At 54.5% G+C, this 13,321-nt stretch overlaps 6 protein-coding genes across 6 annotated transcripts; 4 read left to right on the top strand and 2 right to left on the bottom strand.

The window, feature by feature from the left end:
• Window positions 1-111: 111 nt before the first annotated feature.
• Window positions 112-2,860, bottom strand: J4E87_002178 (uncharacterized protein; the record flags this gene model as incomplete). Its single annotated transcript, XM_049373817.1, has 5 exons — window positions 112-832; window positions 880-2,203; window positions 2,433-2,499; window positions 2,549-2,619; window positions 2,668-2,860. 5 exons carry the CDS (start codon window positions 2,858-2,860, stop codon window positions 112-114), a joined length of 2,376 nt encoding a protein of 791 aa, XP_049235957.1.
• Window positions 2,861-3,367: 507 nt separating this feature from the next.
• J4E87_002177 (uncharacterized protein) lies at window positions 3,368-4,753 on the top strand (the record flags this gene model as incomplete). The annotated part of the gene is made up of 3 exons (XM_049373816.1): window positions 3,368-3,695; window positions 3,747-4,521; window positions 4,570-4,753. The coding sequence occupies 3 exons, from the start codon at window positions 3,368-3,370 to the stop codon at window positions 4,751-4,753; spliced, it is 1,287 nt and encodes a 428-aa protein (XP_049235956.1).
• Window positions 4,754-5,234: 481 nt separating this feature from the next.
• Window positions 5,235-7,028, top strand: J4E87_002176 (uncharacterized protein; the record flags this gene model as incomplete). Its single annotated transcript, XM_049373815.1, has 4 exons — window positions 5,235-5,387; window positions 5,529-6,110; window positions 6,170-6,904; window positions 6,957-7,028. 4 exons carry the CDS (start codon window positions 5,235-5,237, stop codon window positions 7,026-7,028), a joined length of 1,542 nt encoding a protein of 513 aa, XP_049235955.1.
• A 1,184-nt stretch (window positions 7,029-8,212) lies between these two features.
• Window positions 8,213-9,029, top strand: J4E87_002175 (uncharacterized protein; the record flags this gene model as incomplete). Its single annotated transcript, XM_049373814.1, has 4 exons — window positions 8,213-8,220; window positions 8,353-8,398; window positions 8,488-8,788; window positions 8,836-9,029. 4 exons carry the CDS (start codon window positions 8,213-8,215, stop codon window positions 9,027-9,029), a joined length of 549 nt encoding a protein of 182 aa, XP_049235954.1.
• A 1,003-nt stretch (window positions 9,030-10,032) lies between these two features.
• Window positions 10,033-11,415, top strand: DLH1 (carboxymethylenebutenolidase; the record flags this gene model as incomplete). The annotated part of the gene is made up of 8 exons (XM_049373813.1): window positions 10,033-10,074; window positions 10,128-10,319; window positions 10,375-10,478; window positions 10,534-10,670; window positions 10,717-10,788; window positions 10,838-11,056; window positions 11,106-11,291; window positions 11,348-11,415. 8 exons carry the CDS (start codon window positions 10,033-10,035, stop codon window positions 11,413-11,415), a joined length of 1,020 nt encoding a protein of 339 aa, XP_049235953.1.
• A 165-nt stretch (window positions 11,416-11,580) lies between these two features.
• Window positions 11,581-13,106, bottom strand: J4E87_002173 (uncharacterized protein; the record flags this gene model as incomplete). Its single annotated transcript, XM_049373812.1, has 2 exons — window positions 11,581-12,954; window positions 13,011-13,106. 2 exons carry the CDS (start codon window positions 13,104-13,106, stop codon window positions 11,581-11,583), a joined length of 1,470 nt encoding a protein of 489 aa, XP_049235952.1.
• Between the last annotated feature and the right edge of the window lie 215 nt (window positions 13,107-13,321).

Genomic DNA, 13,321 nt, shown 5'->3' with positions numbered 1-13,321 from the left:
AGATTGTATGGACAAAACTATGAACAGGGTCCGAAATGCAATATTATGTACCGAAAGATCAACCAACTTTTACAGTCCATTTTCCGTGCACCCAAGACACAAAAAGAGATATTATGCCGACTGCTTCATAAACCAATCTGAGCTCGCATCGACCATATAATTGGTAATGTTCGACTCGTTTCCAAACCCGCCGTCCGGTAATTGTATATTGCCGTCTGGCGCAGGGTAACTCATGGCTCCGTCTATCGACACAGGGAGTCGAGGCATGTTGAAGAAGTCGAACACATCGAGATACTCTAGCTCATTCGCTGCAGGTGTTCGAGCTGGAGTCACCGATGGAATCTTCAGATTTTGTTTGTTGCTGAGCTTAGGTTGACGGGATATGAGGAAGTCGAGATCGAATGCACATCGTCGCATGTCGGCGAGGATCTTGACGGTTGAAGGTGTCACGCGTTCACCATTCGCACCAGCGGGGGTGTCCTGGCTCTCTTGATATTCGGAAAGTACGCGTGAAAGAAGACTTGCATAGCGCGTGCCTACTTCCCAGTACTGACCCATGTCCTGGAGAGTGCTGACCAGGAGGTTGATGGATTGATCGACTCGGTGATCGATGGTGGATCCGTGGACCAAGAGAACACGTGCGGCTACCCAGAGCGAGAATGCGAAGGGCGGGCCAAGTTTGCTCAGCAAACCGTTGTCGCGTACGGTAGCACAAAGGGCTGTGATATTCTCAACAGCACTGAGACATCGCTGGCTAGCGCTGAAGGACGGTGTGAAGATGGGTGAACGATGGGTAGGGTAGGCCGCGGATGAGTGAAGACGAATCACAGTGCTGCCAGAGTTAGTTTCTTCCTTAAGGCAAAGGGAAGACAAACTTACGTGTGGAAGGCCGCGTGGAGCATCACCAAACCACTGTCCAAATTCTGTCCCATGCCCGCCTTTGCAAACAATCTCGCAGAGTTGCCAAATTCTTGAGGAAGATTGTACTTCCATTGCTCGATGGCATTGTCAAGCTCACGATACTCGCTCTGCCAGGTCTCAACGTCGGACAAGGATGTAATGTCTACAGGCTTCTTGAGGAATTTGTGGATGCGTGTGAGAATCCCCAGGACTTCGACGTAGTATGAGAAGGAGCCCAGGTTTTCTGGTCTATTCATGCTGTAGTCAGATCTTGTCGAAGTGTGGAACCATCGCGTCTCGACGGGCACGTTTCGCGCATACATGTCGTCGCGACACGGCAACCGACGGTCAATCTCCTTTTCGTCGAGAGCGAATTCGAAAGCCGTGGCAACGGTCGCGTACCGGTCTAGGACGTAGATCATCCAGAACAGGCGGCGTCGGCTCTCTTCTTCGATCCAGTCCTTGGGCTCAGGCAGCGTCATGGCGCGCAAGGTGTATATTGACGCAAATTGAGGAGCGACGCTCGGTGAGTAGCTTTCGACCGACAATCCTAGCTGGACGACTGAGCGCGTGATAAGAGCCAGAAGGTTCCAGCCGGGAGGGCCATTGGAGCAGCCAACGACGTCCAGAGCGAGGATCACAAGCGCCTGCAACGACTTTACAGAGCTGTTCTCGATGCCATACAGCAGGACCTTCTCTTTGGAGTTCTTATGGTAGCGCGTGCGCTTCTCGGCAGTCAAGCGCTGGTCGGTAGAGAACTTGACAGTCGTTGCGACAACTGCGTGTAGTATGATTCTATCCGCCTCTTCTAGCGTCGCGTCTCCGAAAAGCGAGTTCAGCGTGCTCTGGCGGTGGAGGATGGGGCACCAGGTGTTGATGTGCTTGAAGAAAAGATCGACGAGGCCATACAGAAGGTCATACGGTGGAAAGTCGGCATCCGCGTGGCCGAGAGTTCTCGATATGGCCGGCTGGTATTGCTCATTGTATGGTGTGTAGCCATCTCTGGACAAGCCGCCGCTCATGCTCACATCCTCGGACTGGTAGCCGTTCCCTGTGACCGAGGGGGTAGGTCTATTGTCCGTGACGCCGTTGCCATATTGGTTCTGTATTGCGCTCTGCGAAGGGAAGGTGGGCTTCTGAATGAAGAGGGCCGTTTCGGGACGCGGTATATGGGGGGTTTGGATGACGGGCGGGCTTCGGAACGCGGCTACCTCTTGCGGTGACGGGCCGGACGTGGCGACCTGGGTGCTGGAGAGATGGTTGATTTGCGACTGCTGCTGGACGAGGAGCGCTTCGAGCTTGTCTGAGGAAGGGACGATTGTCAGCTGTGGTCGCGAGTGCCCTGTAGGGTCTCTGGCTGGCGGACAGAAGGAGCGCCCGCTTAGTCAAGCTGCGCGGCAGTCGTGACCTCCATCAAGTCCAACCTGGGCACTGTCGTGACTGTGGGCGCGCGAAGTTTGCCAGCGACAACTCAGTCTGCTTATCCAGACCTCGGCTACTCCAGAACAGGGTGGTGAGGATGCGCGACTTACCAAGTCTCGACTCAAGCTCTCGTCCATAGCCAGCGCGCAGGCCGGGCTTCTTGCGCGGAAGGTAGACCTGATGCGATTGAGTATTGGGGGTGATGTCAGTGGATGGCGCAACTGACGCATGCTGAGTGGTTCTTCAAGCACCAGGAACAGGCAGGCGCGCCTCTGTCGCATTTGACTTTTCGCTGCTCTACGTATGGTGAGCCTCAACAGCCTCATCATGTTGTGTCACACTTACTGCATGTCTCACAACTCACAGAAAGCGGCCGCTTCCGCTTGTTGGATGTGCCGCTTTGGCTTCTGTCGTGGGCTTCTTCGTCGCTGGAGCGTTCATCACCACTCCAGTCTTGCGCATCGCCAGGAGAGTGGTTGGAGAGCTTCGCAGTGCCGTTTGGACTTGCCGCCTGCTGGTGGGTTGTGCTGGCGTCCATGATGATGAATGCGAATGCGATTGGGGGCGTGCAGGTTCGGAAGAGCTACACCGAGGGTTCTACTCTTGCAGCCCCGCCTGCACGCTCTAGTTCCCTACCCCAGATATCGTAAATCGTATAGACCGGCAAGCGCGCCCTCCGCATCCTTCGATTGGTGGCACCGAGTGGGCCGCTGGCTTTTCGGTACAATACTCGTCAGCAAAAACACATGCTTCGGCCTTGTCCACATTCCGACCTGGGTGCCGAACGCCTCACAGCGACGCCTATTCACGCGTTCGCGCTCCACTTCTTAGCCCAGGTATCAATGGCTCTTCCAAAGTCGTCGCAAATCGTCGCAAATCGCAGCGAGATGGACCGAGGGACCCTCTTGAGCAGACGCGAAGCCTGGCACGCCGCTATTCCGCGGTTTAAATATCATTTCTGACCCTCCGTGCACTTATCTACCCCTCCTCTATACTCTGTGGTCTTCTGCTTTGTCGATTCCACACTCCTCTCCCTAACGTGATCATGCCCTCCACCGAAGAATCTGGCGCAGCGCGCTCCTTCCCGACCATCAAACACGTGCGAACATTCATAACACAGGGCCCCGGCAGCGGCGGAGACTACCATAATGTCGCTGGCGGACATTGGCTCATCGACAGCAAGATCTCCACCCCCATGAGCGGATATGAGCAGTACCGAAAGTCAAGAACTAGCTGGGGAATCAATGTTCTGGGATCTTTCTGTGTAGAGCTCGAGGCCAGTGACGGCACCAAGGGTTTCGCTACTGGCTTTGGCGGGCCGCCAGCGTGCTGGCTAGTCGCTGAGCACTTTGAGCGCTTCTTAATAGGCCAAGGTGAGTATCCAGTTGTGCGACGCTACGAGTCTTCATTCTGATCCAAGCTAGATCCCAGAGACACAAACCACATGTTCGAGCAAATGTACCGTGCGTCCATGTTCTACGGCCGCAAGGGTCTTCCGGTCGCCGTCATCTCAGTCATCGATCTTGCTATTTGGGATCTGCTCGGCCACATCCGCAACGAGCCCGTATACAAGATGCTCGGTGGAGCGACCCGGGAAAGGCTCAACTTCTACTGCACTGGTCCCGAGCCAGCGGCGGCAAAGGAAATGGGCTTTTTCGGCGCCAAGGTACCACTACCATACGGCCCTGGTGAGGGTGTCGAAGGCTTGAAGAAGAATGTCGAGTTCCTTACCAAGCATCGCGAAAGCGTGGGGCCAGACTTTCCCCTCATGGTCGACTGCTACATGAGCTTGAACGTACCCTACACCATCGAAGTGGTCAAGGCCACCGAGCACCTCAACTTGAACTGGTGGGAAGAGTGCTTGTCGCCTGACGACTCAGATGGCTTTGAGCAGATCAAGCGCGCTCACCCCCGCATGAAATTCACCACTGGCGAACACGAGTACTCACGATATGGCTTCAGGAAACTCATCGAGGGCCGCAACCTGGACATTCTCCAACCCGATGTTATGTGGGTTGGCGGTATGACTGAGCTTATCAAGATCTCGGCCATGGCTGCTGCCTACGATATTCCCGTTGTTCCTCACGCCAGTGGACCATACTCGTACCATTTCGTCGTTTCTCAGGCCAACTCGCCTTTCCAGGAGTACCTCGCGAACTCACCGGATGGCAAGTCTGTGTTGCCCGTGTTCGGCAACCTGTAAGTTTCCCTTCCGCGTGCGCAAAGTGTTGTGCTAATACTGTGCAGCTTCACCAACGAGCCAATTCCCACCAAGGGATATCTCGACGTCAAGACTCTCGACCTTCCAGGCTTTGGTCTTAAGCTGAACCCCAACGCCGGCTTGATCGACGCCACTCGCATACTGAACCCAGCGCCGCAGAAAGCGCTCAAGCCTGCTGAGCCTGAGAAGGCGGAGGTCAACGGACATTAGTAAGATGGTTACACGACGTCATGGCGTTGCGGGAGTTGCATATGGCTTGCTTTTTGGATGGCCTGGTGTTAAGCATTGCGCTGAAGCGGCATATATTTTGCTCGTTGTTTGCTCAGCTAGAGGCTTCTGGTTGGGATTGTGTAGTTACGAATGGCATTAAGCGACTGGCCATACTGCTAGCTTTACGATGTAGTCGCAGCTCATGAAATACGAAGGGTACACAACAGGTCTAAAATTAGTGACGCGGGCGCTGACGATCTCGGGAGGCTCGATCGCACCCATGTGCAGCAGGGACGCACGCCGAGTGGGGCAACACGAGGCGTCAGTGCTATGCTGCAGTCGAATCTTCATAAGGACGCGGTGAGCCAGCAAAACTGTACCTTTCCACGAATTCAGTGTCTATATCAAGCATACACCTTCGAGATCAATTGCAACACCTTTCTGCATTGCACGAATTACCCCGCCAATACCCCGCATCACCATGGACGCCATTAAGGATACCGTCAACAGCGCGCTCGAGAAGCTCAACATCACTGGGGGCGCACCTCAGGGCACACCGGCGAAGGAGCCAACAGAGGAGCAGCTGAATGAGCTCAAGGCCAAGTACCAGAAGGCTGGCCAAGAGCAGGTTTTTGTAAGTGCAGCCCGGGCGTTGGTGTTGCAAGTCTGGGAGCACCTCGCTGGACTGTGTGAGCACTGCATGGCTTGCTCAACCCCGCGACGTGCCCCAGGACTTGTGCTCATCACATGCATCTTTGCTGATAGACGCATTTAGGCCTTCTACGACAAGCTCTCCACAGCCGAGAAGGCGACCCTCTTCGAGCAGCTGAGCAACTTCAGCCCCGACTACATCAACGAGATCACCGAGCGAGCCCTTCACCCCGCCGAGACTGAAGCCAGCGAGAACAAGCTCGAGCCCCTCCCCGAGAATGCCACATCATCTGTCCTCTCGTCCTCCCAGGAGGACCTCGACAAGTGGTACGACAGCGGACTGGACCTGATCGCCGAGAACAAGGTCGCGGTTGTGCTCATGGCTGGTGGTCAGGGCACCCGTCTGGGCAGCTCAGCGCCCAAGGGATGCTTCGACATTGGCCTTCCTAGCAAGAAGAGCCTGTTCCAACTGCAGGGTGAGAGGATCAGGAAGGCCGAGATGTTGGCCGCCAAGAAGCACAACAAGGAGAGCGTAACCATTCCATGGTACGTCATGACCAGCGGTCCTACTCGCGGCCCTACCGCCGACTTCTTCGAGAAGCACAACTACTTTGGCCTGAAGAAGGAGAACGTCGTCATCTTCGAGCAGGGTGTCCTGCCATGCATCTCGAACGAGGGCAAGATCCTGTTGGAGAGCAAGTCAAAGGTACGTCCGCTCTCATTCTGGATGCTGCAGAACCAGGACAACATACTAAGAATGACTAGGTCGCCGTCGCACCCGACGGCAATGGCGGTCTCTACCAAGCTCTCATCCAGTCCGGCGTCGTGCAAGACATGGGCAAGCGCGGCATCCAGCACATCCACGCATACTGCGTCGACAACTGCCTCGTCAAGGTCGCCGACCCCGTCTTCATCGGTTTCTCCGCCTCAAAGAACGTTGACATCGCTACCAAGGTCGTCCGCAAGCGCAACGCCAAGGAGTCTGTCGGACTTATCCTGCAGAAGAACGGCAAGCCAGACGTTGTCGAATACTCGGAAATCTCCAGCGAAGACGCAGAGGCCAAGGACTCCAAGGACTCCAGCCTACTCAAGTTCCGAGCTGCCAACATTGTCAACCACTACTACTCATACAAGTTCCTTGAGAGCATCCCAGAGTGGGCAAAGAAGCTGCCTCACCACGTCGCCCGCAAGAAGATTCCTTTCGTCAACACCGAGACCGGAGAGACAGTCAAGCCAGAGAAGCCAAATGGCATCAAGCTGGAGCAGTTTGTCTTTGACTGCTTCCCCTTCTTGACTCTGGAGAAGTTTGCCTGCATGGAAGTGAAGCGTGAGGACGAGTTCTCGCCCTTGAAGAACGCTCGCGGTACTGGTGAAGACGACCCGGATACCAGCAAGGCGGACATCATGACCCAGGGCAGGAAATGGGTGCAAGCCGCTGGTGCGACTGTCGTTAGCGAGGACTCCGACTCCTACGTCGAAGTTTCACCATTGATCTCCTACGTAAGTTCTCGAGGCTGTTTGAGATATGAGACTATATGCTAATCGAAAACAGGGTGGCGAAGGCCTTGACTTCCTCAAGAGCAGGACAATTAAGGCACCTGCGGTCATCGAGTCTGAAGACTAGAAGACCTACAAATCTCGATGCAACGTGCAAACGCCCCGAGACCTTCTCTTCGGAACGACACAGTAGAGTAAGGAATATGGCCACCCACTCTTACAACAGAAGCTCCACTACTGTTGGCGTTGAATAATACATAGACACGAATACTTATGAATATATCGGCCACTTGCCTCTTCGGCGCCTCTGACATATCTGGATCTCCCAAAGGGTGATTACTAACTGACTTGTGGAGAAGCTAACTTTGCGTCCTAGCTCCAGACATGCGACTGCAGCCATGGTGTCATGAAGCGGGGCAGAAACATAGTTCTCGAGCTGGCGGCAGCAGCGGAGGAACTGGAAAAGATAGGTCAGGGGCCGACGGCATGAGGAAAGCGCCTTTGCTGCACGAGGATAGGAGACAGAAGTCGTCTAGGGTGAAGAGGGTAAGGTTGCAGTCGTTTGAAACGTCGCATGATGCAATTGGGGGCCGTTTGGGACGCACTTTCGACCTCGGGAAGAACCAGATTGCGCATTTCGCTAGCGCACGGAGCAGGGACCACCGTCATGGGAGATGCATTTTGCCCGTTGCCCGAACATTCTACGATCCCCTCATTCTCTCACCACAATTACACTGGCAGGAGGTTGAAGAAGTGTTGCAGCGGGAAGAAGGTCTGGAAAGTTGAAAGAAAGTAGGTTGCGCCTGCCGAGGATTCCTCCGTCTCGAGGGTGCGCGCGAGGTTCCGCCCTGGCGCGTGCTCCGTCCGCAGTCTTTACCCCTCGACAACAGCCCCTCGAAAAATCTGCGACTGACTGGCGAACGCAGGTGAAGAAATTGAAGAAGTAAACGAAGCAGGTACGTGCGCCTATCACTCCTGCTGTTCGGCGCGCATTCCCTCGAGCAAACCAGAGGATCAAAGCACACGTCGCAGCAAACACACCACCAACCGCCCCTCATTCGCGATCCACTCCTCCTCGCTGCTCACACAACCACCGACTATATACTTATTCGCTGCCCAGAAATACGCAGAGGAACATCATCATGTCTTCTCTATCCCGTCGTGCGTGCTTCAAGTGCGGAAACGTTGGCCACTACGCCGGTAAGCGATATCCGCGCATCTGCTCGGGGCGCGCGCTGCAGTCGCATTGTCGGGACACGTATCGCGAACATCGTCTCTGACCGCGGTGTCTGCATCGCGTTACCCCGAGCGATGGGGCAGTCTGTATCATAAACCGCGACTAACAACAATGCGCAGAGGTCTGCTCTTCTTCTGAGAGGCTTTGCTACAACTGTAAGACCACACCTGACCACCACTTGCGACTATCGACTAACCTTTGCACAGGCAAGCAGCCAGGCCACGAGTCCAACGGATGCCCACACCCACGCACCACCGAGAGTACGTCACCCCGAGTCCTGGCGCATGTCGAGAACACAGGCGGCCATACATCCAGAGAATGAAGGACTGACAAAGGAACAGCCAAGCAGTGCTACCACTGCCAGGGTCTCGGACACGTCCAGGCTGACTGCCCAACTCTGCGCCTGAGCGGAGCCGGCACTAGTGGACGTTGCTACAGCTGCGGTATCGCCGGCCACCTTGCCCGCAACTGCCCCAACCCTGGAATGGGTCGCGGCGCTGGTGCTCCCCGTGGCGGATACGGAGGAGGTTTCCGTGGCGGCTTCGCTGGCGGCGCTCGCCCGGCCACCTGCTACAAGTGCGGTGGACCCAACCACTTTGCCCGTGATTGCCAGGCCCAAGCCATGAAGTGCTACGCCTGCGGCAAGCTTGGTGAGTAAACTGAGCGCGTTCCTAATTACAACTTCTGACCAAACCAGGGCACATCTCGCGCGATTGCACTGCTCCTAACGGTGGCCCATTGAACACTGCCGGCAAGACTTGCTACCGCTGCGGCGAGACCGGTCACATCTCCCGCGACTGCACACAGGCTGAGGTCAACGGCGATGCCACCGCTGCCCCTGTCGCTGCTGCACCCGTCCCGGCCGCTGCTCCTACCGCTACTGTCGCTTAGACGACTGTGAGCTTCGCCAGAGGTCCACCATCGAGTAACATCGCGGCGACCACTGGCTTACCAGGCATGCATTTCCATGCCTTCCCTTAGTTTGTCATTTCATCACAATCGTTTTCCTGGCCAATCTCAGCATCATATCGGCATATCTCACGCATTCACGAGTCATCAACGGATACGGCAAAAGTTCTTCACGATTCTTACACTGATACCCCACGAACATTGTATCCCTTACTTCGACCATTCTACCATTATTTCGACAGACGACGGCTTGGCGATTTGGACGGCGGCCTGTCTGCATGTAAGTGATTTGGATCGACTGCGGCTTCGGCAGAAGCGTTGTTGATGCGAATATGCTTGGATAGATCAGGTTCGCTTATGGAGCTGGAGGCGGCTGTGGTGGTTTGGTGTGGAAAGAGTGCCCCCAGGGGTTGAGGGGGAAGAGTGAAGGAGACTGTGTGTTTGTCGGGAGCTGAGTCGGTATATCTGTCTGTTATCATGTTTACACTTCTTTGTGCTTGCATATGATAGATCTAGATTGTATCATCTATTTCGAATATATGCAATCTCATGAACAATTATTTTCAAGTTTTGACTTCAATGCCGACACTAGTCACGGCCGCAAGCATCTAAACTACCCAAACTTAAGATCTGTCGCGATGTCTGTTTATGAACATACCAGGCAGGGACGTACATTACTGTCTTTGTATTCGGACTCTTCCTACGATCGAGCCGGTGCAAGTTCAGCTATATCTCAGGGTTGAAGGCTATCGCGTTGGTGGTGGCTGCTCCTTCCTTCCTCTCATTCACACACGTGGAGTTGAGCCTAGTGCTCCTTCCCATCATGCCTTCCTCCATGATCTCACCTCCGCAGAATTTTCTCCGTCCTCTCCTCGCATAATCTCCCTCTCGTGTTTCCAAGCATCGCTCACATACGCATCATTCGTAATTCGCTCGTGTCGTTCCTTTTCATACCATTTCCCGTCAATTATCACCAGCAGTTACTATGGGTGCTTCTTCAGTGGCCAGCGACGACTCGAACAACGATGTGAGTGACTGCCTCTTTCCAAAGTAGGATGGGTTTTGACTGACCACGAAAAGGACGGCTTCATCGTCGATATCGATGCGATCCAGGCGCACGGCATCGGTGCTGTCGACATCTCGAAGCTCAAGTCAAACGGCTACTATACGATCGCATCGGTGCATTCGGCTACTCGTCGCAACCTCCTCAAGATCAAGGGCTTCAGTGAGATCAAGGTTGACAAAGTCAAGGACGCCATCGCCAAATGCCAGGTACGTCACTGCAGTGGGCCAGCACACGAGTGCGCATCACTGACATCCATTGCAGCCTTCTGGTGGAGGCTTCCAGACCGCCCATGAGCTCGGACATCTACGCAAGCGTGTGATCAAGATCTCCACTGGCAGCAAGGCACTCGATGCGGTCCTTGGGGGGTGAGTCAACATCGCAGTTGATCTTCCGAGCATTGACGCTGACGATATACAACAGTGGCTTCCAGACCATGAGCATCAGCGAGGTCTTCGGAGAGTTCCGCTGCGGAAAGACTCAGCTATCTCATACCATGTCCGTCATTGCGCAGCTGCCGAAGGACATGGGTGGCGCAGAAGGCAAAGTGGCATACATCGGTACGTTGGGTGTCGCTCTTTTCGAACCCGGCTAACCACTGTGCAGATACTGAGGGTACGTTCCGGCCTGAGAGGATAGCCCAGATCGCAGAGCGTTTCGGAGTAGACCCTGAGACTGGTGGGTACCGTTCTCATATCCCTATCGCGTCTCTACTGACCGTCCATAGCCCAAGACAACATCACATATGCCCGCGCTGTCAACTCGGAGCATCAGATGGAGCTTCTCAACAAAGTCGCCGAATTCTTCGTCAGCAACGAGTACCGACTACTCATCATCGACAGTATCATGGCCCTGTTTCGTGTCGATTATACAGGTCGAGGTGAACTGAATGAGCGCCAGCAGAAGCTCAACCAGTTCCTCTCCAAGTTGACGCATGTCGCTGAAGGTGCGCGGAATATCACCCTTGATCTTCGATCTCTGCTGACATTGCCCAGAGTTCAATGTCGCCGTGCTATTGACAAACCAAGTCCAGAGTGACCCCGGTGCCAGCGCTCTCTTTGCTGGCGCAGACGGGCGCAAGCCGATCGGTGGCCACATCCTCGCTCACGCTTCTGCTACGAGGATTCTGCTCCGCAAAGGTCGCGGCGAGGAGCGTGTTGCCAAGATCCAAGACTCTCCTGGTATGTCATCCCTTGTTGCTGCTATTCTTCCTGCCTCCGCTAATTGACCGCGTCAGACATGCCGGAGAAGGAGGCGACGTACATCATTACCAACGGCGGTATCAACGATCCGGAGAAGGTGTGACAGATATGTAGTGATCTCGCTTCGGTGCATCTATGAGGGAAGATTTACGAACAGGTGGTGGTTTACGAGACGGAGTAATGTACTTCATTGATTCTCGGTCATGAGAAGGCTGTATGTGGAGACATTTCTTAGTAGTCGCATTGCAGTAGTCTACGAACAGCAAGCCTACAGCTTTATAGTAAGATTGTACATATCTAGACCCACTGCAACTGCGGTGACCGCAGCAATGTATGCGACGAGTATTGCCATGGACTGCACAACACTCATGTGCAAGGTCGGGAACGTCATGTTAACCAGACCTGTGAGCAGATTCGCCACAAGGAAGACTGCGAGACCATTGCGGTTGAAGGCATATAGTACAGTGCTGGTAGCATCCCTGCTTCTCCGCGATTCCTCACTTCTGGTCGTAGCTTTGTACAAGTTTGGAAAGAGGAAACTTTCGATAGCGTAACAAATGGTGATTTGGTAGCTGTTGAACGACGAGACCCAGAGGAAGTAGGGCAGATTGGCTAGGCGGCGCGATACAGGAAGTCGGAGACCGTAGTAGCTGGTTGAGAAGTAGAACAACACGGTCCAAAGCATGGAGGTCATGATCAGCTTGCCGAATGTGGATTGCCGGAGCTTCGTCTGAAATGACGCATCCTTGGGAATCTGCTGTTGCCTAGGTAGTGCGGAGGCGCCCAACGATTGACCGGCGAGGAAGATGGCGAGGTAGCCGAAGAAGGAGAATATGCCTTCTCGATTCTGAGAGAAGAGGTCCGTTCGTGGGGCTATCAGGATGAAGGACCCGAGGGAGGTCCAGTCCAAAGCGATCTCGTAGACGGCAGCCAAAGTAAACGCAAGGATAGCGTAAGAAGGTACTAAGTCAAAGGCTGATTGGAAAAGAGCGGCGAATGGGGGAAGGAAGCCCAGGGTAAAGAAGAAGTTCCAGTGTACCCCATATTCCGTGACATGTTCGGCATAGTCCAGTCCTTTTACAGAGATGAGCCGTATGATGCCTAGGACAAGGAGGGGAATCGCATGTCTGACCGATGCTGTCAAGCGCTTTGACAGTGGCTGAAGACCAGCTCCTTCCTTGAGAGACGCCCGGACAGACACCACCCCGGCTGTGAAGACGAAAGATCCCACACCCATATCCATGAGCGATGTACCCCAGTTCTCCACTTTCGCGAAACGCCTCGGAAAGACACGGAAGTCGACTGCCAGAATAGCAACACACGTTATAACCATCATCGCGCCACGGTAATTCGTTATAAACGGCTTGACGGGCAGCGCATCGAGCTTCGTGTCCTTTTCCGGCTGATCGATCTTCGGTGGTCTCGGAGCGTCCTTCACCGCGACCGGTTTCTCGAAGACGTACAACGTGATTGCCGGGAGCAGCAGAAGGAGATTTAGGATCCATGGCGAGGAGGAGTATATGGTAGTCGCGAACAACGTGGCGCCGCAGTTGAGCAGGAAGTCGACGAGGAAGGCAGGCGGCGTGTACGGCGTGAAGAGGCGCATGCGCGACTGGATGACGGACCAAAGTAGAATGCTCAGCTGTGCATGCGGTTAGTAAGAGTGCATTGCTTGAGTAGTGGGTGTGTGTACGGTACAGGCATTGCGAGCGAGACGCTGTTCACGTCTGCTACGGAGCTCCCCGTGTGTCCGGACACCCAGGCCTCCTTCATTTGCTTGTATGTCTTCGCCATGATGCTAGAAAGAACGTTGCGCGAGTTGGTCGTGTACTATACAATGCAATGGTTGGTGCATCCTGACGCGTCTGGCTGGCCTTTTCGCAAACGGAACATGGCCCGAGCTTTGATGACCTCACACATCGCGACTTCCACACCCCTTCCTTTACACACCGCACAGCGTGATGTAGAGAATATGACCAAACTCCAAGGACTAGCAGTCAAAGCTGACA

Source organism: Alternaria ethzedia (genome assembly GCF_023757985.1).
Source record: "Alternaria ethzedia strain BMP 0044 chromosome Unknown scaffold_4, whole genome shotgun sequence".
NCBI lineage: Eukaryota > Fungi > Ascomycota > Dothideomycetes > Pleosporales > Pleosporaceae > Alternaria > Alternaria ethzedia.
This window is presented reverse-complemented; position numbering and strand designations above follow the sequence as displayed.